At 38.8% G+C, this 25900-nt stretch overlaps 1 protein-coding gene across 5 annotated transcripts in view; it reads left to right on the forward strand.

Moving 5' to 3' along the window:
* chl1b (cell adhesion molecule L1-like b) overlaps positions 1-25900 on the forward strand; it is a 146030-nt gene that overhangs the window by 91853 nt on the left and 28277 nt on the right. For all 5 annotated transcript variants that reach the window (XM_081607451.1, XM_017304928.2, XM_081607449.1 and 2 more), the window contains 18 exons: positions 5390-5498; positions 5643-5833; positions 7303-7425; positions 8402-8572; positions 8863-8974; positions 9050-9231; positions 12247-12378; positions 14270-14410; positions 16050-16161; positions 18006-18172; positions 18258-18423; positions 20355-20479; positions 20754-20855; positions 21103-21300; positions 22679-22749; positions 23457-23679; positions 25492-25607; positions 25686-25890. In XM_081607451.1, coding sequence (XP_081463577.1) covers positions 5390-5498; positions 5643-5833; positions 7303-7425; positions 8402-8572; positions 8863-8974; positions 9050-9231; positions 12247-12378; positions 14270-14410; positions 16050-16161; positions 18006-18172; positions 18258-18423; positions 20355-20479; positions 20754-20855; positions 21103-21300; positions 22679-22749; positions 23457-23679; positions 25492-25607; positions 25686-25890 — 2646 coding nt within the window. The remainder of the gene's footprint in view (positions 1-5389; positions 5499-5642; positions 5834-7302; positions 7426-8401; positions 8573-8862; positions 8975-9049; positions 9232-12246; positions 12379-14269; positions 14411-16049; positions 16162-18005; positions 18173-18257; positions 18424-20354; positions 20480-20753; positions 20856-21102; positions 21301-22678; positions 22750-23456; positions 23680-25491; positions 25608-25685; positions 25891-25900) is intronic.

Here is a 25900-nt window from a genome sequence, read left to right on the forward strand (position 1 = left end):
TGATGGCTGATTAACAGGGTCTTGCTGAATTGCAATCATCTGAATGGGGTGTGTTGAAACAGGGGAACATCTAAAACATGCAGGCAGGGGACCAGAGCCTTGAGGACCAGGGTTGGGAAACACTGGTCTACAGTACAGGACTCTTGCAGATAAAAAAATATTGTGAATCAAATCAGAAAATAAAAACACTTTTGAAAAAAATCCTGACATAAAGGATCACAATTCATGCATCAAGAGTTAATAAGTTTTAAGTACAAACAACACCTTGCACATTTACTTTTCGTCCTGGTAAATATGTGAAAAGAGCCTGTAAATGAATGTGTATTTTGTAATATGTATATGGAGCAAAATCTGTCTTTGAAAAAGTAGAAAAATCCAATCGATAATTTATTCACTGCAGATCTCATGAAATTCAGAAAAATGAACTCGTTAAAGGAATGAGTCATTTATCAACATCCTTGGTGATGAATCAGTGACTCCCTCTAACAATTCCTGTGAGAAACAAGGAAATGAGGCATTTCTGTTTATAAAAGTTTACTTTTTCCATCTCAGCAAAGTCTTGGGGAACTTTCAAATGGTTACCCATGAATCCATGTTCCCCTGGGGCAACAATATGATGCGACACAGTGGTTCATTTCTCTTAGTCACAACAAACAAAATGAAGTAACTTTCCATTTAAGTAAAGCAGATGTCTGTTAATTTTCCACTAAATTTCAAAATTAAACTAAGTTCATCTCAGCAAGTTATGGAACTGCAATACTGACTGGCACCTCACTGTCACCAAATCTCCATAGTATTTTAAGGCTTTTGTGAGTCTTTGACACAAGTGAAAATAATTGTGGAGGGTGCTATATTTCTATAGGTGCATAACCATGATGCTAGATAACAATGTGCAGCTTTCAGATGCACATCACTCAATAACCTCCCATAGTGAGGGAGGTTATTGAGATTAACCTCCCCCACTATTAGTTAAACTATGCAGATTAACTAATCTGCATAGTTAATCTGATTCAGCTTAATTGGCTTTTTTAAAATGTGGAAACCCCAAGCAGAAAGCCATTAAGCAAAAATAAATAAATAAAAACATTTCCAATACACTGGAGAAGACAAGGATCTTCCCTGACCCCTGCACCATGTAACTGCTGTGAAAAGAATCCATTAAGGGATTAAAGTGAACACTGGCACACACACGGAGCTCGTGTAATTAACTCACGCAGTGAGTGTAAACAGGAGCCATCAGCATTCTCAGAGACAAGACAAACTTTTAACAATCTAAGTTTCAGGACGTCAATTCACCCTCTGCTTCAGTCACAACACACTGACAGGATGACAATAACATAGAATTATTCTTCCACAGTATCAGGTATAAAGGTTTTTACAAAACAAGTTTTATAGGGACAGTATTATGCAAAATCAACTTTTTTTGAGCTTTACATCATGTTATAATGTTGTTTTCTCGCCAAAACATACCTGGAGTGTTGATGTAGATTGTTTGGGAAATCCTTTAATCTCCCTTACAACCATTCAGCTGTGATAAACATGATGTCTTCAAGCTGCAGTTTCCAAGCTTCAACACTCAGCTCCTTCAGACTAGCAATCAACAAACACCTGGTGGAACTGAGAATCTGCTGAGCTCATTACAGGAGCTACTTCTCAGAGAAACATTGATGAAAATGTTTTAAAGGGTTAATGGAGGAGCCATGTGATGGCTTCCTGAAGGCAGAGTTCCAGAAAGAGCAGAAACTTCTTAAAGAGACACTTTTCCTTACAGTCTCTGTAACTTGTTGATCCACCATGGTTTTGCTGTATCGCCTCTTTAATTGACACTCATGTCAGTCTGATGTCTGATGTTGTGGCGTTTACCTCACAGTGAGTCATATTCAGCTATGAACCCCAGTCAGGATTGAGCTAATCCATTTCATACGTCAGTTTGCCTTTAAGAGGACATATCAGAACACACATCAGTATTAATGCTGTAAATTTGATAACACTAAAAAACTTAATTAGTTTACTTCACAATAATGTAATAACCTCGATGTCCACTGACAAAACTTGGACTATGCTACATAAACAATATTAGCCCGACCTAAACAAGGTTGACCCACTTAAATGAACACAATATGAGCTGAACGTGACTCGGACAAAATCATAGCAAAAAATATGACACACCACCAACAAAGCAAATTTAGACACTCATCAGAATGGAAATGTCTGGAGCAAACTTGTAGGTATCTGGGGATGTTGGAGAACGTAATATCAGGACGTCTCATCGCTGATTCCCAGGACATTCGTTTTCTTTTCGTTAGCGCCGATAGCTTAGCCTCCTCGTGTTGTTTCCAAGCAGGAAAATAGTGAAACAAAAGTCTGTTTTCCATCTTTTTACCATTTCAGTCATGTGATCGGACATTACATTCAATAACACAGCAAGTTCGTACCATAGCTAAATTATTTTAAGTAACTTGGATTTAAAAAAATCTGCGAGAATGTTGTTTTTTCGGTTATGTTTATGGACCTCAAAGATGGCGCTGATATCCCTCCGTCTACAGCAGTGATGTCACGTTCCAAAGCTCTATCCACCTTATTCCTACGCCCCATGATGCTTTGCGTGAAATTGTGAGCGCGAATTCTGCTGCAAGCCGGAACTGTTATTTGTTTACATTTTACCCTAACGCTAATCGGCTTTCGTCAGAGCTTTTAGGCTATAAAATATGTGGGAACCACCAACGATCAAAGCTTAAATGTGACAATATCGTTTACCACAAAATACAGTTATTGCAGGGAGGGATGATAACTCGAAGAAATGGCCGCATTCCTTCAAATCCCGCACTAGCATAGCTACTTCACTGACTCAGTTGCTTCGGATGCAGATGTGGGTTATCTTGAACTTGCTGCAGCCACAAACTAAACGTGGTCTGTTTATTAGAGTACAGCCATGAACAGCACAACAGTTATCCGAGCTACACAAGGGCATCTTACGACACTTTCCAGTGGCAAGTTGCTCTCAATAATAGGTTAATATGTGATTCGGTTCGGTTCTTGTCCAGTGGGGAGATTCAGCTGTTGCGCAAGATCTGGAGCGCAGCAGCTGCGGTTATTTCTCTGCTGATTTGCAGCGACACTCAGCAACGGAAAACCTCGAAGTTCTGGTTCTGATGGATTAAATAAATCCAGATATTTTATTTGGTCTTATAAATAAAATTCCCAGGCCTAATCATAATGATAAATACTCAGATCATGAGCTTTATTTATGTTTTTTAATTCAAATGAAAAATAAAATTCACATCACACCAAGCTAATATTGTGTAGTTCTGGTGTTTCATACTGTCGGAACAACTCAGATCTAAGACAGATCTCAGATCTTCTCTGCTTTTTTCTTTATTACAGTCAGTAATAAAGAAACGAGCTGTTAGCAGCGCTGCTAATTCACGGTCACTCCGTTACAAAACTTAATGATCTTGTTTCTGTCGCTCCCCGTGATTAAACTCACAATTACAATTACAATTACAATAATCTGTACTGAGCAGCTCTCTGATAGCAGACGGTGTGTCCGTAAATAAGTTTTACTAAATATTGTATTATATTAAGAGAGATGTAACTTATATCATGAATACAGACTAGCAAAAATACCCTACAAATTACAATGAAATACTGCTACTTCCGCTAGCCGCCGGAAGTAACACCCATAATCGTTTCCCCAGTAAACCCTTCAGGAATAAGGTGGATACAGTATTTATAACAAGTGACATTACTTTGTGGCATCACTTGTCATAAAATAGCGCTATATGTCTTAAAAATACAGAGTACTACCCTTTTAAGTGTTGAAAGAAATATATCAGAAAACATTAACAATATTAATGATTAGAGGTGTGCCGATCGATCGGCCACCGATCATAATCGGCCGATTTCCGTGTAAAAGTGTATGATCGGTGATCGCCGATTACTATCTCTTGTTGCCGATCACCAAAACGTTCACCTGTATCTCACTTCTCAGCCTGCTTGTGCAGCTGTACCTTTCCTTCACACTGCAGCAGCAAATCCTGTTGTGTGGAACTTTAACGCTCTAAGAGTGAATGGGGAATCTAACCTAACCCTAACCCAGATAGCAGGTAAAGCAGCGCACAACTACCAACACTCACCCGGATTAGCATCACGGTCAGAAAGCTAAACATATAACCCGAAAAATAATTAAAGTCTTCGAGCTGGCGGTGAAAGACGCTGGTTCTGCTCTATCTGTTGAACTGCCGCTAGCGCTACTGGCAGTAATATTTCACAGACCGTTCTGCTCCACTGCTTAATGTAACGTAAACAACAAATATTTCACATATTAAAACTTTCCCTATGTCCAAACGTGAGAGATAATTTATGAAAAAATAAAAAATAAAATAATGGATCTCCTCTCCTTCCTCCTGTGTTTTTCAGAATTACTCAACTATGTCAGAAACAACCAATCAGAACCAGCATTAATCAGCTAGCTGTGCTCTTGGGAAGTTTTGATTTAGTAACTTATGATTGTTTATTTTGATGCAACCTGCATTTGACTTTGAATTAATGTTTCCCTTTTTTACTAGACATTATTTGATATAGGCAGTGTTGTGAGACATATTTGACTCATGTATAATTTATGGTACTGAGAGCCTTACTGTTAAATGTTGTTTAACTGGTTGCAGGTTTTTCAGTTGTTCTTTTGACTGAATAGCTGCTGTATTGTGCCTGCAAGTATGATGCATGTTTACGTTAATTAGGTGAATTTATTACCAGATTTTTTTTTTTAAATTTTGCCAGATCACATAGTATCATTTATAACTAACACAAAAAAAAGCAGTCAATCCAGGCAATCGGCAAAGATCGGCCTCATTGGTGATCGATATCGGCAGCATCCCTTGTAAAGATAATAGCAATAATAAAAATATACTAATGGAAAATACTGTGCAGTTTTTACAAATAAAAATATAGGATTTGCGAGTGAGATCACGTTTCCAAAAATGTACATAATGTGCATCTGCATTGAACGTTAAAGACTGTTTACAACATGCTGTAGCATCACCAAACTGACCACCTGTCTGTGTCATATATGTGCATTCATCATGTGCATTTAATGCTTTTTAATATACTAATACAAAGACAGACATGGCAATGTACTGCTTCCCAACCTGTGGGTTCAAATCCCTCAGATTATAAAAAGTTAGATGACCTGGCCTTTCTACTTAGATGCAGATGAAACACAAAGTCTCTGTTGCAGAGTTTCCTCTAAACAGCAGAATAGGTATTGAGTTTTGTTTGATGAACCAGGTTTGGAAGCAGCGTGTAGCAGATAAAACGTTCTTTGATGGGATGAAGGGCCTGCACTGGGTCTTTGATTCCCATGTGTGCTCTACTGTTCGCTTCCCAGTTGAGCAGCTGCCCACCATCACAGATCAGGCTCCCAGCTCCCTCATCGCCTTTCCTTTCGACGAGAGCTTCGCCATGACGTGTGAGGCCAAAGGGAATCCTGAACCAAAGTGAGTAAGCGACTCTTCCAAAGCTTTTCACATAAGAGCAGGGATGAACACACCATCACATTCCAAACAACAGCTCAACATCAGCGGGTTGCATTCCAGGGTTCCCGGTTTGGGCTTTGACACTTTCACGCTTCCTTTATGCAGATTCCAGTGGAAAAAAAACGGGGAAGATTTTGACCCTTATCTTGATCCTCGGCTGATGAAAGAGGAGAATTCTGGGACTTTTGTGATCCCCAACAACGGGAACCTCACAGAGTACCAGGGAACCTACCGCTGTTACGCTTCAAACAAACTGGGGACGGCCATATCCAAGGAGATTGAGTTCATCATACCCAGTGAGCAACATTTGTGTTCGTGTGAGCTGCATGTGTGTGTGTGTTTATATGGGGTGTCATGTTACAAATGTTCTGGAAATTATTCCAAACCTCTTCATTATGAGAAGTGACTGACTATCAGTGAGGCTGCATGTGAAACAATGTTACATAGAGTTTAGAAAACGTTTCATGAGAAAGTAGCGGTGCACCGATTTCTGTTTTCTTGCCAATCACTGAACTTTATGAAAACCTGACCTGCTGATATCAATTTATTCTGTCTGAAAAGTTTCCAATTTGGTAACAATGATGTGACTACTTTTACTACTGCAGAGTTAAAAGATCTTATCTTCAGATCTTTGCGGAGAAAGATAATAAGTTTCTAGTGTAAGTATTCTCTGATTGCCAATTTCCCAAATTGGAGGAAATTGAGTTCTATTTATTGGCGCACCCCTACTAGAAAGGGATTTATAGTGTTCCAGTGTATTCTTAATTTACAAAAGACGGTTCCTTGCAAAAATATTCACATGCTTCTGATCTTTTTTTCTTACATTTTCTTATGTTACAACCATAAAATTCTATGTATTTTGTTGGGATTTTATGTAAAAAAGCAGTAATGTGTCTTTTTTAAGTGGAAGAAGATGAAGATTGATGGTTTTCATCAATTTATGCAAATTAAAATTTTAAGTTCTTGGTTTGCGAATCTAGCCCAGCAGTGTATTGGGACATGTCTCTACTAGCTTTGGGCATATGGATACTGATATTTTTGACTAATCTTTTTTTTCCCAAGCTCTAAGCCAGGAATTGCAATGCCTTTTCAGTATATCTCTGTTATGTTTGTTTACTTTGTTGTAATAGAAGATGAACCTCTATCCCAGTTTTACATCGTCTACTCCCTTTAACAGGTTTTCCTTCCTGATTTTAGGAAGTATCCTGGTGAAAAGCATCCTCACCACCATGCTTCACCATGGTGGCTGTGTAGTCCCTGATCTGTCTGCTGTGTTCTTTTGTTTTCATGCTGGTTGGTTCACTAATGAACCTCTGAGACCAGAAAAAACAGCTGGATTTTTACTGAGGTTCAGTTACACACAGGTGGACTCTGATCACTCATTAGACCTGTTACCAAGGAAAATGGGTAAAATAGATTTTACTTAGGGGATACCAGAGGAAAATGGTGGTCACCACAATGTTGGATTTGTGGTTATGAAAAAAAAAAAAAAAAAAACACAGTGCATAATTGTTTCAACTTCACAGTGCTTTTTTTGTTGGCCAGTCACATAAAATGTTAATAAAATACATCGAAGTTTGGAATTGTTATGTGACAAAATGTGAAAATGTGTTACATAGAAATACAATTCTTGCAATACGGGTCTCTGTTTGATTTTCAGAATGATTTTACTGCCCTCTTCTGAAACAGAAACAGAACTGCAGTGTGATTTCAATTCAATTCCTCCACCAACTCATCAGTTTGTTCTGCTGTTTTTTTCCTCCAGATGTTCCAAAATTCCCTAAAGAGAAGCTGGACCCTGTGGAGGTGGAAGAGGGCCAGCCTTTCATTCTGAAATGTGACCCACCCACTGGCATCCCGCCCCTGCAGATCTACTGGATGACTATCAGTAAGTGACGCCTCATTTCTTTCTCCGTCTTCTGTATTAATAGATCAAAATGTGCTGTGAATATTTTACCCTCTGAATCACGTTTTGAGAGGTATATATAGGCTTTAAAACAGCCCTAAGCTGCAGTAATCCATTTAAGCATCTCTGATGTGAATATGTCAGTACTCACAGTCTCAAACATTTGACTTTAAATTCAATTTTGGAGCTTCACATTGCCAAAGGCAGTAAATGTGTCAGGAGAAATTCTGCCAAAAAAAGAAAAAAAACTATACATTTTAACGCACCACATGTGAAGGTAGCATAAAGTGCTTTTTGCTTACTTCTTTAAATGCATGTTAAAGCGGCAAAATTATGTAAAATAAAATTTTGAATATACCTCGTGTTATGATGTTATTCCTTCATCAAAACATACCTGAAGTATTGGTTTAATTCTTTCATGTTTGAGAAATCCTTTAATCTTCATGGCAACCATTGAGCCTTGCAAAACGATCTAGTACCGTCTTCAAGGTAGAAGCTCCTCCTCCTGCAGTTTCCAAAATCCCGCCTCACAGAGCAACTTCACCCACTCAGCTCCTTCAGACTAGCCAGAGACAATTAGCAAACACCTGTTGTAAATGTACATCAGCTGAGCTCATTATAGGAGCTACGTTTCGGTGAAATGCTGGTAAAAACATTGTTAAAGTGTTAATAGAAGGGCCATTTTGTGACAACTTCCTGAAGGCAGAGTTTCAGAAAGAGCAGGAGTTTCTTAAAGAGACAGAGGCCCAATTTCAAGACTTCAAATAATGTATTTCTTTTAATTTATATGTGATATATGTAACATTTCTATAAAAACTTCTATAAAAACTGAAGGTAACATTTACTTGACTGTGCTATAAAATGGCACTATGTGCCTAAAATGATGTAGTACTGCCCCTTTAAATGTGTAAGAAATCACTTTCTATCAGTTTTATTTCTGCTGCCTTGTCACACTCAGACCTCCAGCACATCGAACAGGACGAGCGGGTGTCCACTGGCCTCAACGGAGACCTCTACTTCTCACATGCGGTGGAGAAAGACAGCCGGAGGGACTACTGCTGCTTCGCCGCCTTCCACAGGATACGCACCATCGTTCAGAAGACCGCCATGTCTGTCAACGTCAAGACAAGTAGGTTGCCAAGCCACATGCCATGACGTAAACTTTGATTCTTCATCTCCAACAATCACAAAAATCCATTTTGATGTCACTTTGTCTGATTTATTTGCATGTTTTTAGTTGCTTGGGTTATTTTTTTTTATCTTTTCATGATTCACCCACATTGTCCTCGATGCGTGTGTGCGTTGGTGTGTCATCCAACTTCCATGTCAGGAGGAGGTGGCGGTAAGTTAGAAGAGGGAATGTCGATCTTTTTGTCTTTACAGCTCTATGATATTGTCATATTCTCACTTGTTCACCAGCCAATGCAATCCTGGAGAGGAAACCCTCACTTCTGACGCCCTCTGGTGGCAGTTCAGAGAATCGGCTGGTCAAAGGAGAGGACTTGGAATTGGAGTGTATTCCAGAAGGAATGTAAGTAACACTGCATAAAGTGATGGCATTTGAAAAGCAGTTTTATGTTTCAATTTGACTTCTGTTTTTTTGCAGTCCAACTCCACAGGTGGAGTGGATAAAAATTGGCGATCAACTTCCTGTTAAAGCAAAGCTGGAGAATCACAGGAAGCTGCTGATCGTTCCCAGAGCCCAACAAGAGGACAGCGGGAGGTACATGTGCAGAGCAAATAACCCACTGGGAGAAGCTGTCCATTACTTTACAGTGACAGTTGAAGGTAAAAAAAAAAGTCAATAATTAGGTTAAATCATTTACCTTTCCTCATCAAATTTACAACATGCAGGTCTCCTCTGACCCTGCAGTGCTGTAGACTATAATTACAAACCTGTCCTGTCTTTTTTTAGGCCTAAATTATTGAATTAACATTCAATAATTACCATTCAAACTTTAATATTTACTAACAGTTATCTTTTAAGCGTTTAAACTTTCTGTTTGCTACCCAAAAATGTGCTGAAGGCTGCTTTATTGAAATATGAATAAGCATTTATTTAAAAAAAAGAAAAAGAAAAAGATTAATGAAAGTATTTTTTGGCATAGTAATGGCTAATGGCTATTGTCTTCTAATTTTTGAAATATTGCACTAAATATGTCTTGGAGGTGTGGTTTTTATTTTCTTGTTTAGCTGCCAGTGATACTGGTGTATTGCACAAAGAGGACAACATGAGAAAGAAACACCAATGTCACATCATTAACCTTCACTTTAAATCTGCAGCTATGTGGTTAAAACAGGTGCATGTTGATACAGAACCATGATCAGAGCTGGTTTCGGAACATACAAAGTAACCTAACATTCAGCTGGTTTAATGGTCCTTATCTCAAACCCACCTAAACTTTCTGACTGTATTGGCTCTGGGCCCTTTGTCCAATTAGTAGTGGGGTTGATCTTATCCACTGATCTTATCTACTTTAGCGAAGGTCTAAAAATCAGCCACTGTCCTCTTTTCTCTGCAGTGACAGAGGTTTGACTGTTAGCCCCGCCCTCCAGGTCATTTCTGCATGTTTGCAGTTAACAATATTCACCCCACTGTTACCAACTCTGCAACTTTCTTGCTATATTTAGCAACAATTCAGACAAAAGAATGGGTATCGGCCAAAATCAGAATCTGCAGCGCAGACTTTTGAAAGATCGATTATCAGCCAGAAATGTGCAATCGGTTGACCCCCTAGTTGTGTGTTTATATTTGAGTCTATGTATAACAACGAACATTGAGTAAAAAAATCTTCCCTAAAATGTCAAATTGACTTGAACTGTTGTTGAAATGCTTTCACGGTCACATCATTTGTTTATGTTCAAGGTTCTCTGCCCTTTGATGACATTTTATTTAGTTGTCATTGTTTACTGCATGCCTGGCTAATGCTAGGGCCCTCCTCTTGGCTCTGATTGGTCATTTCTGACAGAGAGCGGCGTATTTCTGCACATGGCAGAAGGACCACAGGGAGGATGCTGAAGAGCTTCATTTTTTTCACAGATTATATGTTTCATAATATACTGTCACAACATCATAATACACTGCTCAAAAAAATAAAGGGAACACTCAAATAACACATCCTAGATCTGAATGAATGAAATATTCTCATTGAATACTTTGTTCTGTAAAAAGTTGAATGTACTGATAACAAAATCACACAAAAATCATCAATGGAAATCAAATTTATTAACCAATGGAGGCCTGGATTTGGAGCCACACACAAAATTAAAGTGAAAAAACACACTACAGGCTGATCCAACTTTAATGTAATGTCCTTAAAACAAGTCAAAATGAGGCTCAGTATTGTGTGTGGCCTCCACGTGCCTGTATGACCTCCCTACAACGCCTGGGCATGCTCCTGATGAGGTGGCGGATGGTCTCCTGAGGGATCTCCTCCCAGACCTGGGCTAAAGCATCCGCCAACTCTGTGGTGCAACGTGACGTTGGTGGATGGAGCGAGACATGATGTCCCAGATGTGCTCAATCGGATTCAGGTCTGGGGAACGGGCGGGCCAGTCCATAGCTTCAATGCTTTCATCTTGCAGGAACTGCAGAGAGTGTATATTGTTATATAGTTTATATTATTTTTAAAAGTTACATACTGCAGTTTTAACTAAGTTTACACATAAATGTCACAATTTGCACAGGAACACAAAGTTAGCACCTTTACACTGCAGAGACATAAAATCTTATGAAGTATTTTTAGTTTAGTTTCTAGTGCAAATATCTTAGTATGCTTTAAATAAGACAAAAACTAAATTACAAATAACTTTTCAGCAAGATATAGGAGCTTGATTTAAGTCAATAATTCCTTAATATTGATTTAAAAATTACTAGTTCTCTGGCAGATTGTTTCACTTTACAACAAGACCATTTTTCCATGTCATAAGTGAAAAAATTTCCAAGGATTCAAGGCTTTTTTTTATTGCCATACCACCTTTGGTTGTTTGTTTTTGTTTTTGTTTATGCCAATGGAATAAGTATTTTGTCATCAATATTAAGGAGAAATTGACTTAAACAAGCCTTCCAATAACGTCAAGTTAAAATTTATTTATATAACATATTTACAACAGCCTTAGCTGACCAACCAAAGTGCTTCACAACAAACAACATCGCAGGGAGAAAACGATATTTGCACTATGTTCCCTGCTGACAAGTGACTTGTTAGATTTGTCTTATTGTAGACATTTGCACTAAAAATTTGACCAAAATACATGGTATAATTTTATGTTTTTGTAATGTAAAGCCCAATTTATACAGTTTATCTGCGAAAAAAGTTGATTTGATGTTTAGTTACTCTTTAATTCATCCAGTCAATCTACAGAGAGCGGCAATAACATTGCTTTCCGTGTAACTGCAGGTCATGGAAAACAATTAGGTATAAAAATGAAGGTAATGATTTATAATGCTTGATCACTTTGCACCACTTATGACACAGAAGACAGAAAAGCCATGATTACAATAGCTTCACTACAGCTGCTCCGCTGTTCAGATTTTGTTTAAAAGAGGACATCTACAGCCACGTCCTTGTGAGTGACCCTGAGCAGGTGTTATTGTTTAAGTGTTGGGTTTATGTGAGAATTACACCTGATTCTATCATGAGCAGAGTCACTCAAGGGAGAAATGTTTCTTTGTCGGTCCATGTCTGCAGGCCTTGGATAAAAAACCACAACATTACTTTATACTGCATAGCACAGTGAAGAGGTAACTGTCTCTCTCTGTGCAGTGTCTCTATGATAACATGGAGCTGACTGTGTTCCCAGGGCCTCCAGAGTGGGAGTCGGAGCCACAGAGCCAGCTCAGTATGATCGGCTCCCATGTCCACATCAAGTGCTCAACCCGCGGCGTCCCGGAGCCCACCATCACCTGGAGGGTGAATGGCCAGCTGCTGCAGGGTCAGTCCCATGACACTGACCATTAAACACTGTAAAAACTGGATCTTACCAAGTATTTTTCCTCTAGTTTCTAGTACAAATAAATTTATACACTTGATTATTATTGTTTTTTTACTATCATTATCATCAACATTTGACATTTGTTTTTGTATTATTATTTTAGTTGGTATACTATATAGATTATGAAGTATATGGTGTATCAACCAATCAATTAGGAGTTAGAAGTGTCAGTTTGTAATCATCTTGTTTTAGGTAATATTATTTATTTGTAGGTTCTTTAGCACAGTAGATTGCATGTTTTTTTGTGTAATTACACATTTCTGATGATTATCGAGTTGGTAAGTGATGATTTTTATTCACTTCTGGCAGATTATTTCACTTATAACATGGGAAAATATTATGCCTGTGGAAGTAGTATGTTTTCATCAATATTAAGAAATTATTGACTTAAAATAAGCTCCTATATTTTGCTGAAAAGTTACTTTCAAGTTAGTTTGTCTTATTTCAAGTGCACTAAGATAATTGTAGTGCAAACTAGTCCAGAATTACTTGGTAAGATTTTGTGGTTTTGCAGTGAAAACGAAAACATTTTCTGCTTTTGGCTTTAAAACAAAAGAAAAAAAATGTTGGAAAGTCGAGAAAATTAAAATGGAATCAACTGTGTTTTTCTGCAATGTCTGGCTTACCGTGAGGGAGAAGGATTGTGGTATCTGACACCGGGCTGACCGGTTTCATTTATTTCATTTCTCATTTCCTTAGGAAGCTGAAATGTCTCGGTTTTTAATTTTCTTGTCCTTGAGAGCCGTGCTACTGCTTCACAAGAAACAGAATTTTGGAAAGTTTTCTTGCCAGACCTGGTTGGTTAAATTAGCAACAAAGCTTATATTCAGATCGTTGTGGCAAATGAGCACAAAGAGCTCATCTTTCTCTAAGCTTGCATTTAAATGTATCTGGAAGAGGTTTGCTGGCATAAAAGTAATAAAGAATTCTCAGTTTGTTTTATTCAGCCAACGTCTCTAAGAATCCTTACAAATCCCAACAATGTGAAATAAACACTAAAAAGCATTTGATAGCCTCAAAAACCATTGTCCATTAATTCATTTCACTTTAGATGAGACAAATGATTCAGCATGAGATTCTCACCTTGAAATACCACAGTATTCCTTTTTATACAGTATTAAAAATGCATGGAAAAAAAACACAAATAATCCATCCATCCGTCTTCTTTAAACCCTTGTCCCTCAGTGGGGTCAGGAGGGTTGCTGGTGCCCATCTCCAGCTAACGTTCCAGGTGAGAGGCGGGGTCACCCTGGACAGGTCGCCAATCTGTCGCAGGGCAACACAGAGACAGACAGGACACACAACCATGCACACACACACTCACACCTAGGGACAATTTGGAGAGGCCAATTAACCTACCTGACAGTCATGTTTTTTGGACTGTGGGAGGAAACAGGAGTACCCGTAGAAAACCCACCATGCACAGGGAGAACATGCAAACTCCATGCAGAAAGACCCAGGGCCGGGAATTGAACCCAGAACCTCCTTGCTGCAAGGCAACAGCTCTACCAACTGCGCCACTGTAAACAAAACCAACATTTAAAAACATTTAATTGCCTATAATGCAATAGCAGCATTCCTTTAGTGAACGCTTGATCATTTGTGGCAAAGAATGCATCTGCTGATAAAAAATACATCTAACATCAACATGTGAAAAGTTCAGCACTTTCTGCTCGACTTCAAATTGATTGTTAAATTAGTTGATGTTAGTTGATTAGTTGATGATTAGTTTCAATAATCAACTCGCTACAGTTAATCCGATGAATTGCTTTAGCCCTATTCCAAGTAGTGGAAGTAATAATGTAAAATATTTGCATTTGCCCCGTTGCAGACTCCCCAGTGGCCAACAGGAAGATGCACGGCGATACCATCTTTTTACAAAACGCCAAAGCCTCTGACAGCGCCGTCTATCAGTGTGAGGCCTCCAACAGACACGGGACCCTTCTGTCCAACGCCAACATCATGATCATGAGTAAGTAAAACAAAAAATCTCTGCAAAGCCTTTGTGAGGATGGTAAATGGACTGAACTTATATAGTGGTTTTTCCAGTCAGTTTTGACCACTCAAAGCGCTTTACACTAGAGTCACATTCACACACCGATCGGTAGGCAATTTTGGGTTAAGTGCACATCGACACATGGCAGGAGGAAGCTGGAAGGGAACCTACAACCTTCCGACCGCAAGACGACTATTCTACCCACACAGCCACAGTCGCCCCAGTGGATGTGTCAGACTTTACCGCCGGAGAGCCAACATACGCCCGTAGAGCTGTGAGGAGCCCAGAGAAGAAGCTCTGTCTGCTGACTGTCATTGCACTCAGCCTGGCTGCTCCCCCAACAAGAAGCAACAACATTCTGTTCTCCGCCATTTATATGCTAACAAGTTCGCCTTACATTCTGCGCACATTTCAACGCTATAAGATCAGCACAGGAGTGCAGATTAAAAAAGAAAACCGCCAAACACAGTCCAGCGCTTTCTGTCTCTATGTGAAGTTTCTGCTCAGCGACACAGGAGTTAATAAAGCCGGACAGCTTCTGAATGCTAAGTCCTGCTTGCTGCTGCTTCGCCAAACAAAAAGGAGCGACGGAGCATTTTAATGAGGTTGCTGTGGCTCAAACTGATAAGGTGCATGTGCTCCACTAACTCATTATTGCATTGTTTTCTGCTTTCTTTTCATGTTCGCATTCCTTACAACCAGACTGCCGAGTTATTTATTTCACTTACACAAAAGAATTTGTAGCTAATACACACATACAACTGTGAAATGCTAACACCTTATTTAACCTGCAGTTGCCTTTGCTGTTTTTATCAAGTGTTTGTGCTTCCTTAAAAAGTCTCACATTCATGTGTCTAAAATTAAGACCAGAAATGTCTTAAATTCATAAAAATGTCAATTGGCCTTGAAAACATTAATAACAGATCTTAAAATTTGTCATGGCAGAACAATTTAATATAGTTATCTATGTGGAACTTTCCTATCAGGGAAACATTTCACTCGCATACAAACATGTTTGTTGCATTCCTCGCTAAAAATAGTGACAAAAATCTATATTCCTTATTTGCCAGCTAATCAGCTAGCTATATTTTTTTACCTCTGTTATGGGTACAAAGCCCAACCATCATCCAACTATCCCCAATATATGTTTTTTTTCTGTCTTAAATTTCATTCAAGGTGACAGTAAAAAGGTCTTTAAAAGCCTTAAATCCATGTGTCTAAAATTGAGGCCTTAAAATGTCCGAAATTCATTTGAAAAAAAAAATGTATTTCACCTTAAATATGTTAATTACAGTTCTTAAATTTTGTAATGGCAGTACTGTTTGAGTCACACACAACACAGCCAGGTTGACAGTATTTTTATGCTTTATTGCTATGCAGCTAGCTCTAACCATCCTTTATACTTATAGTTTTTTCAGTCTTCATTTTCATTCAAGCAGGCATTAAAAAGGTCTTAAAAAATCTTAAATTTGAGTTTTTGAAACCTGGATTTAAAAGACTCTAATCTCACAACCTGTCAGGTTTAAAAGTCTAAAAAGAAAAAAGCGACATCTTGAGCAAAAACTGTACAAAGAAGCTTTAAAGAAGTTAAATTCAGTTGTTTTGTTCTTTTCAGATTTACAGCCTATGATTCTGACCAATAACGGGGAGGACTACTCTGGAGTGGAGGGGAAGGGAATCATGATGCACTGTAAGGTCTTCAGTTCTCCTCCTTCAGCAATCACTTGGTAAGCCCAACACACCAGCAGGGAGCAGTAGAGTTTCAGTAGGTTCATTTGTGTTGTGCCCTAGTCAGATTCAAGACAGTGTTTCAAAACATGCCACTTGTAGTGCATTGTAAAAGTATTGGCACCCCTTAAACATGTCAGTGTTCTGTCACATGACAGCTGCAAACTTGAACGGATTTATTTGACAGACCAGGGTCTGCAACCTGAACCTTACATAACAGCTCTTAGTAACACTGACCTAAAATGATTGAGTCAACTAATATTTTGAAAATAAATTTAATAAACGTGCTGGTTTAAGCCTCTTTTTTTTTTTAGAATAAATTGATATTCTTTCACTGATTCACACTAAAAAAACAGTGGTATTGTTTTAGATCCATTGTGATATTTATCAAAAATATATATATATTTTTTATGTCTTTTACCTTTTATGGCTCTAGACAAGTCTTATGTAGCTGGATAAATATGGCTCCTAGGATTGTAAAGACAACAGATCAGTTATAGAACAATATGTAGTGTGTAAATGTGAAGTGGAAGGAAAATAACTTATTGTTTTGTTTTTTTTGTTTGTTTTTTCATTTTTAGCTTTGGAGGAAGAAACTTTTTTGCAACTATAGATCATAAAATTAAAAACCTTGGTCCTAATTGAAGCAATGCCATAATAATGATATGATTTTATTTTTATTTTTTCTTGTTTTTACATTTTGTTTGTTTGAAATAAATTAAGAAATATGCATATCATAAAAAAACAACACAGTAATATTGGTAGTAAGACATGTAGAGGCAACAACAACAATACAGAAAAGTGCTGACATCAGATCATATCAAAATTTATATAGATTATTTTGTCCACATAACCTCGAAAATACTATTTCTCCTTTTAAATATGGTGGTGGCAGCACCATGACATTGGGGTTAGCCGGTCCGAGATAAAAAGGGCGGAGCTAAAAATAGAGAAAGAAAGCTGAAAAAGCTTCGAGACAGAGAGAGGCAGACAACAACCACAGCCAGGACAGCAAGAGCTCCAATGTAAAGGTTTCCTTGTTCATGTGTGTGATTTTATTCTTCTATCATGTTTGTAATAAATGAATAAAATAAATAAAGCATATTTCTGTGCTTGAGACTTAAATCTGAGAATTTGTGACAAGCGAATCTCACAGATCCTCTATCTAATCTAACTAAACTATTTTGCAAAGATGAGTTGGTAGAGTGGGTCTTCGATATGGAGGTAAAGTTTTACCATGATATTTTGAGGGAGTTTGTGATAACAATAACAGTGAAAGCTGTTTACTACTTTTTTGTTAACTGTATCGTTGTAAAATAAACTCAAGCATTGGTTTATGGCACAGCAATAATAACCCCACAAATATAAACTCTGCTCTCAAAAAACAACGACACGGAGAGTTTTAGGGAATTTTGACAATTATTAATTAGAATTTATTGTGACAGAGATAAAATTATCATAAGAAATGTATCACAATAAATGGTAAATAATATAAATGCCCACTACTAGAAGCACCCGAAAGATTCACTGTTGCAAATGCAGTATTGACTCAGATGCACCAAATACAAATACATTCTACACTATTCAGGTTTATATTGATAAAAAAATATTAAGTCCACTTCATACACTGCTATGTGGGGGTCTATCACAGCAAATCCCATAAAAATACGTAGACTTTGGCTTTGGTAACAGAACAAAAAGTGTCATGTTACAACCACACACGTAAAAGTGTTCCACTTTTGCAGGTATGTATGTATATTTTCTTACAGTTGCCTTTCTTCATATGTATTTGAACTGAAGTTACCTCAGACTGAAACCTTTTTGTTTTTCCTCCTGTCCTCAGGAGCAGAGATGACTCCTCTGAGTCGGTGGCGGGGCCCCGGTTTACGCTTCATGACAACGGTTCGCTGGAGATTCACTCGGCAGAGAAAGGCGATGCGGGACAGTACACCTGTTTGGCTAAAAACACGGAGGGATCATCCGCCATCGACGCTGTGCTCTACATAAAAGGTAAACACTCATTCCTTTGCCAACATGTGGAAGGAGCAGCCCACAGTGTGTGTGCTCTGCCGCTAACTCGTGCTTTCTGTGGAAGATCCCACCAGAATAGTGGTGGCCCCAAAGGACCTGCAGATCTTAAAAGGCAGCGCAGCCCAGCTCTCCTGCCTGGCAGAGTATGACAAGTCCTTCAGCAATGACTTTGAGCTCCTATGGGAGAAAGATAACATACAGATAGCGCTCAACTACACAGTTAATCCCAGGTAAGACCCAGAATTTTGTTTATTTTTAAAACATGGCCGACTTGGTCTCAGCTCAGTTTTCCTTCTCCCTCTCAGTGCTTGGCAAACGAATATTCCAGCCTTTTGAATGTTTTTCACATTTCATACACAAACTTTAAGATATTTCTTGGGAAGTGTTTTTGGGGACTAACACAAAGTTCAAGAAAAGGAAAGAAACAATGCATATAAAAATCTGAAAAGTGTGGCATGAATGTTTATTTACATGATTCACTTTTTAATCTTTCTGTTTATGGACTCTTTTCTTTCTCTTGTCTGGATTTAATTGATTCTGTTTGTTTTGTTACTACTTCTTATACTAAAGCATGAAGAGTTGAAATTGTTTATTTGTAATGAACACATATAAACTTCAGTCTTCACCTCTTCAATTTATGCAACACATGAATTATTTTTATTTGACTTCGTTTTGAATTTCTTTGATTTGCAGTTAGAATGTTGATTATTATGTGTGTGATTGAGTGTTTTGGACCGAATAAACTATTTGGTACAAATACACATTTTAAAGCTAAAATGTGTATTTTCCCCTCCTTAATGTTTCTAAACTGTGTATAAACACATTTTGCCTTTTGTTTACCTCCATTCATCTTACCTTCAGAACTAACACATTCCCTCAGCATGATGCTGCCACCAACATCTTTCACAGTTTTTAAAGTGTTCACAGTAATGAGCAGTGGACTTTTACTACCACACAAAATCTTACCAAGTTTTTTTGGTCTGGTTTTCAGTGCAAACAGAATTAACTTACAAGTAACGTTTCAGCAAGATATAGGAGTTTGTTTTAAGTCAATAATTGGTAACACTTTATTTGAAGGGGGGCGAATAAGATTGACATGCCACTCTCATAAACATGACATAACTCCTGTCACGAACATAAATAAGCCTTCATGAACATTTGACTGTTGTCATAAAGCATCATTCGGTAAATTATGACACTTTTAATACAAAGTTGACATTATTCAAAATTTCTTTATTATGACAACTTGACATTAACCAGTAAATCATTACTGTTATAAATTTGATACAAAAGTATTACTGATTGCACTTTAAAAATTAGGTAACTTTATGTTATTAAAGGTAAAGTTTAAACATTAATGATTTCTTGGCTAATGTCAAGTTGTCATAACAAAGACATTTTGAATAATGTCAACTTTGTATTAAAAGTGTCATAATTTACCGAATGACACTTTATGACAACAGTCATAAATATTCATGAAGGCTTATTCATGTTCATGACAGGAGTTATGTCATGTTTATGACAGTTTCATGACAGTCTTATTCACCCCCCTTCAAATAAAGTGTTACCTAATAATTTATTAACATTAATAAAATAAAAAACAGTACTAGTTTTACTGGCAGATTATTTCACTTTTAACAAGATATTCTCTCATATTATAAGTGAAATAATCTGTCAGTGGAACAAGTACTTTTCATCAGTACTAAGGAGTTGTTGGCTTAAAACAAGCTGTATCTTGCTGGAAAGTTGTTTGCACTAGAAACTGGGAAAAAAAAACACTTGGTAAACATTTTCAGTGTAGCATTCTGTTTGTAGGCCAAAAAGTTCAGTTTTGGACTGTTTTCATACTTGAGACTTCTTAAGGCTTTTTTTTACCAGTGGCTCTTTACTTGCCACTCAGTACTTTCTGTACTGAGTAGTAATAGCCATTTCAGTCATGAATTTAATCATGTGATTTACTGGTTGCTCTGGATTTTATTTTAGGGTTCAGAGATCAGGGGGTGAATAAATAAGCATGACTCACTTTTCAGATTTTTAGTGATAAAATAATTAAACATCCATCATATTTTGTTCCTATTCACAATAAATTAAGGTGGGAAAGTTGAAAGGATTTTAATACTGGTTCATTGCTGAGTTTGTGTCTGGACGTCTCTGTGAACAGATACATCATGGAGGACGACTATCTTAACATCAGCGACATTAGCCATGGAGATCAGGGTGTGTACAGTTGTGTGGCGAAGACTCCGCTGGACAGAGACACAGCTTCAGCCTTCCTCATGGTGTTAGGTGAGCACATGCCACAGCATCAGCAAACCACACAGCTCTGCATTATTGTTTGTGAAGAGATCAGAATGTCAGAAAACACAGAGCAGCACCGTGTCTGACAAGACGCGACTGACGCCTCTCGACCAAAAACACACAGCGCCTTCAATTCAGCTCGTTCCACATCCTCTGACTCGGGACAACTTGATTGAACATTTGCTGCTTTGACCTTTCCTTGCTAGCAGAGATTGATGCCCCGTTGTGTGATTTTGTTTTGTTCTGTTGGGTTGATTTCCAGATGTCCCTGTCGCTCCAGAGAACTTGGTTTTATCTGAGTACAAGAGTAAAAGTGTAAAGCTGGAGTGGATCCCCAGGGATGACCACAACAGCTCCCCTACTGGTACGTAGGTGTAAATGCACATTAAAGAAGCAAAGCGGGAACGGCATTAGGACTTTTTTTTTTTGCTCATCGTGCTGCGTACATAATAAAAGTGTTGGATCTCAAATACATTATTGATTAATGCAAACATGAATTGTGGTTTGTGCCCCAGAGAAAGAGAGAAGCCAGGAGTGCTCCGCTCAGAGCGTGTCAGATAAGTGATCATTTATAAACGGGACACTTTGATTATGTTTCTGTTTCTCACCAGAGTTCGTCATTGAGTTTGAGGAAAACAAGTGGGAGCCAGGAAACTGGAAGGAGCTGCTCCGAGTCCCTGGGAACCACAACTCTGCCATTCTCAGGCTCCACGGTCACGTTGAGTATCGCTTCCGTGTTTACGCCATCAGCGCCATCGGAGCTGGGTTGCCCAGCGAACCCACAGAGAGATACAAGACCCCCCCGTCAGGTGGGACATGCCCTCCTCTGTTATTCCACAATGTGATACATTCCCTGACAACTCCAGGTCAGGAAACTTTAAGCATCCTTAAAAAGTATTTCCGCACTATAAGGCGCACCGGATTATAAGGCTCACCTTCAATGAATGGCCAATTTTAAAACATTTTTCATATATAAGGCGCACTGCATTATAAGGGACGCTACAGTTAGGGTTGCCACCCGTCCCGTATTGAATGTATACGAGACGCAATTTGTTCCGTACTCTACAAATGTGGATGTATAATAATAAAGAAATGGTCCCCGAGTACTTTATATAGTAGGCTGCCCCAACTGCTTTTTGGGTAACACAGACCAACCGACACACTGCCGCCGCAGTCTCTGTCTCTCTTTCCCCGATCCCCCAAGCTTTAAATGTATAGGGGCTTGTCCCTTGGTCCGTTATCCGGGTGCTAGTTGAAGCATCCCGGATGAATATCTAAAGCCACTTTGTTGACATAAAGAATGTCAACAAAACAGTCCGACTCGGGTTGGTGAGGAGAGCCTTCCGCGACTGGGCCGGTGCGTGACCGGACGATGGTCACCCTTCTCCGTTCGCGCACAGCATGTTCGTGGAGAACGTGGTGCTAAATTACCTGCAGACGACCTGATTATCAGGTCAGTAGATAGATAGGTCAGTCAAACAACTATCCCAGCATGCACCGCGCACTTCTTCTTCTACGGGCGAAAATAAAGTCGACGGTTGCTTATTGTTGTTGCTAGACCTGTTGTGGCTCAATATTGGTCCATATATAGTATAAGGCACACCGGATTATAAGGCGCACTGTCAGCTTTTGAGGAAATTGAAGGTTTTTAGGTGCACCTTATAGTACGGAAAATACGGTAATTTGGCTAGAATTAAAGTCTTAAAATGTCTTCAATTAGTAAAAACCAGGGTCCGTGTACTTTTCCACAGTAAAAATCGAGCATATTCAAGGAAAGTTTTCAAACTTTTGCTGCACTAACTTTGGAGATAAAAACAATTCAAATGAACTGCAGAAGACGGTTTCAAATGAGATGGTTGAAGCTACCGCTAACTTTGTTAGCTAGTTGGCTAGATATTTTCCTTCTATCATGGTCACAAACCTGCGTTCAGTGTTTGCTGTGCTTTCTTTTTATGCAATGAAGTTCCCCCATCCATCCCCTATATTTATAGTTTTTTCTGTCTTAAATTTAATTTAAGGTGGCATTTAAAGGGTCTTAAAACATCTGAAATGTGACTTGTTGAAACCTGCAGATCCTCCCTGTTAAAAGGAGCCACTCCTGCCACTCTTGTTGAAAATCTGCTCTTTCACTGCTGATGTCTCCCACTAACAATGCTGACAAAAATCCATATCCTTTCTTTTTTACAGCCCCTGACAAGAACCCAGAAAATATCAAAATCGAAGGTCATTTGCCACATGAAATGAATATCAACTGGGAGGTAAGAAGCAGAGCCTGGCCTTTTATTACCTTGTTACTTCCATATTCTGCAATTCGTCCTACCTTTCCCCCTAACCCCACGCCTCCTTCTTCTTCAGTTCATAGAATTCCTCTCAGCGATCACAGATGAAGTTTTTATCAATGTTTCATTTGCCAGCAGCAATAATTTAAGAAGCAGAAACTGTCCATTTTTGATATTTCCACGTTCCGCAAAGATCTGAAGAAAAACCTTCTTATCTGGGATCACTGTGAATATGTTTCTATTGAACGCGGCTCCTTTTCTTTGATTAGAAAGCAAAAGGGAAGGCTGTGAAAAGAAAACCTTTTAACATTGGCAGTCATCCATTTGGCTTTTATTGTAGAAAGATGAATCTCTCCTTCACTTATTATCTACTTGCCCTGTCTCGGTAATGTAGACCCTCACTTGTGGATTTCAACTTTTCCACTGTTAATGATTTGCTTTTGTGGATAATGGCATCTTATTCTATTTCTCACACTCTTGAGTCCTGTGAGGAGATGAATCTTTTCATCTGTGGTGTCTGTATTAAACAAAACGGACCACCTCAGTGGCTCCATTGTTTTATTACACATTGTGATGAAATTTTTCCAAAGAGCCATGTGCATCTCACCACACACTCTGGGATTTGACACCAACCGATGACAAAACTTCAATGAAACTTTTCTATTCTTCCTGTCTCGGCCGTCCAGCCGCTGCTGCCCATCGAGCACAACGGCCCTGGCCTGGAGTACAAGGTGAGCTACAGGCGGCAAGACGGGCAGGAGGAGTGGACGGAGCACACCGTGAAGAGGCACTCGTTTGTGGTGCGGAACACTCCCACCTTCGTTCCCTACGAGGTGAAGATCCAGGCCAGGAACAACCAGGGCTGGGGGCCTGAGCCCAGAATTGTGAGCGGATACTCAGGAGAGGACTGTGAGTTTGATGGAAGCTACTGTCGTTCATGTTTCAGTCTTAGGTGACTTCACGGTGCAGCAAGGAGCTAGTTAACGAGGATACATTTCAGAGATTTCTTCTCTTTCCTTTTTAAAGGGACAATATTATGTGAAATTCACTTTTTTAGATTTATATCATATTATGTCAGTCTCTCATCAAAAAGAAGCGCTGTTGTGATGACCAGGAATTGTTGTAAAGAGCAGGAGCTTCTTAAAAAGACAGAGACCAATTTCAAGGCAATAGATGATGAAAAGTCAAACTTTTTTTAAGTCACTTGTGGTTACTTGGTTGCGCTATAAAAAAGATGGGTTTAAAAAAGATGGGGGGAAAAAACATACAAAAAACCCCTAATTTATCATTTTTTCAACAGGAAAATAAAATCCATGCTAAAAAATAATTAGAGATTAGAATTTAACATTAAATAACCTAGAATAAAATGAAGAAAATCATCCTCACCACCATCGCCATGTTTCACTGTTGAGATATGATAAATAAATAAATGAAGAGATACCAGAGCAGAGTCATCTAAAGCTAAACTCTGCTCAAAGATGAATCACATTATGATGAATATGCTGCTTAGGCTATCTGCTCATGTATCACTCACTGTATGAAATCTCATTTCACACATTTTTTTCCATTAACAAGACACAAAATTAAAGAAAATAAAACATTCCGACACTTAGCTGATAAATGGTTGCTTTCATAAAAAAATTAAATAGTGTGAGAATTGAGTTTGTACAGTTTGGACTAGAGAGGAAAATGGAGAAAAAAACTGTAATTAAGTCTCAAGCTGGTTGCTTTAGATGAACAGACTTCACAGATCCAGACATGAAATATAAAAAATCCAGCCCATCTTATTTATTACTTCCATTTTTGCAGTGAAGCGCAGTATGTTGGAGTTTGAAGGGAGCATCTTCTCATTTCTGTGTGCATTTTCTGCTGCGGTGTTGTAATCCAAAAGAAAAATAAACTCAAGCATTGGTAGAAAGCAAAGTAGTTATGGACCCATAAAAATGACTTCCACTGCTTATAGCAGAGGGTTATATCCTGTTTATGTCTGTTGGTTTGTTATTTTTTGTGTAACAGTTTTTTTTTTACTTCTTTTAATAGAATTATGTAAACTGTGCTCTGTCCTGTGAATTCCATGGTGACACTTTTGGTTTTTTCTGCTTACTTAGGACAAGGGGTGAAGTTTAGCTATTGTGCTAATTCCTGAATATTGACACTGTCATGAATTGTGGTAATATAGATTAATGTGCACTGTCCTAATGAAGTAAAATAAAATTGAGTTAAATAAGTGCACATTATTAACCTGAACACATCATCCCCACTGTGAAACATTCTTCATGTTTTGTGATGTTGTGGATAGTTCAACTCATTAAAGAGAAGAGGCAGCTTGTTTTGGTTTTGGACTTAATCTTGTTTAGATGTTCTGGTACAGCTTGGCTCTAGCTGGGTCAGGTAGGAAGTGGGGGTAAGTTGTGGATGGGGGGTTAGAGGGGCTGTGTAGTGTATGACTTTTTCTGAGGCTTAAACCTAGGAGTCACACAAACCTGTACTTCCTGTGTTCAGCCTTCTTCTGGACTTGTCCTGTGGAGGTCACCTCAGGTCATGACTCCTCCTTAGTGTTGTGTGCTGTCATTAATGTAGCGCTAGCTCATTACCCTCTAGGTCTGTTTTTTATAGATATCCATGAGAGAACATTTGTGAATCATAAGTGTGTTTTTTTTGTAGATTATTAAAAGTTCCTCAAACTGTTACTGATTCTGACGTGTGTGTTTGCCTCTGCAGTTCCCTCTGCTGCACCTGATGACGTAGCTGTGGAGGTGATGAACAGCTCAGCCGTCAGAGTGACCTGGACACGCGTCCACAAGGACAAGCTCCATGGACATCTGGGAGGCTACAGGGTAAGCTTAAGAGGAGCGGCCACAACTTTGCTGCTCCCAACATGTGTATAACGTAAAACCGCCTGTCCTCTTCTTCAGATAAACTGGTGGCGCCTGCGCAGCCTGGTGGACTCGAAGAAAAGCCACGGAGACAAACAGTCTCTGGCGTTCCCCGGGGATCGAACCCACGCCACCGTGCCGGGCCTGACACCCTTCTCTGAGTACAGCCTCATTGTCATGACCTTCAACGGGCGAGGCAACGGTCCGGGCAGCCATCCGTTCAACTTCAGAACCCCAGAGGGAGGTAGGGTTTT

The sequence above is a fragment of the Poecilia reticulata genome, chromosome 5 (assembly GCF_904066995.2).
Source record: "Poecilia reticulata chromosome 5, P_reticulata-male-v2, whole genome shotgun sequence".
In the NCBI taxonomy this organism is placed as follows: Eukaryota; Metazoa; Chordata; class Actinopteri; order Cyprinodontiformes; family Poeciliidae; genus Poecilia; species Poecilia reticulata.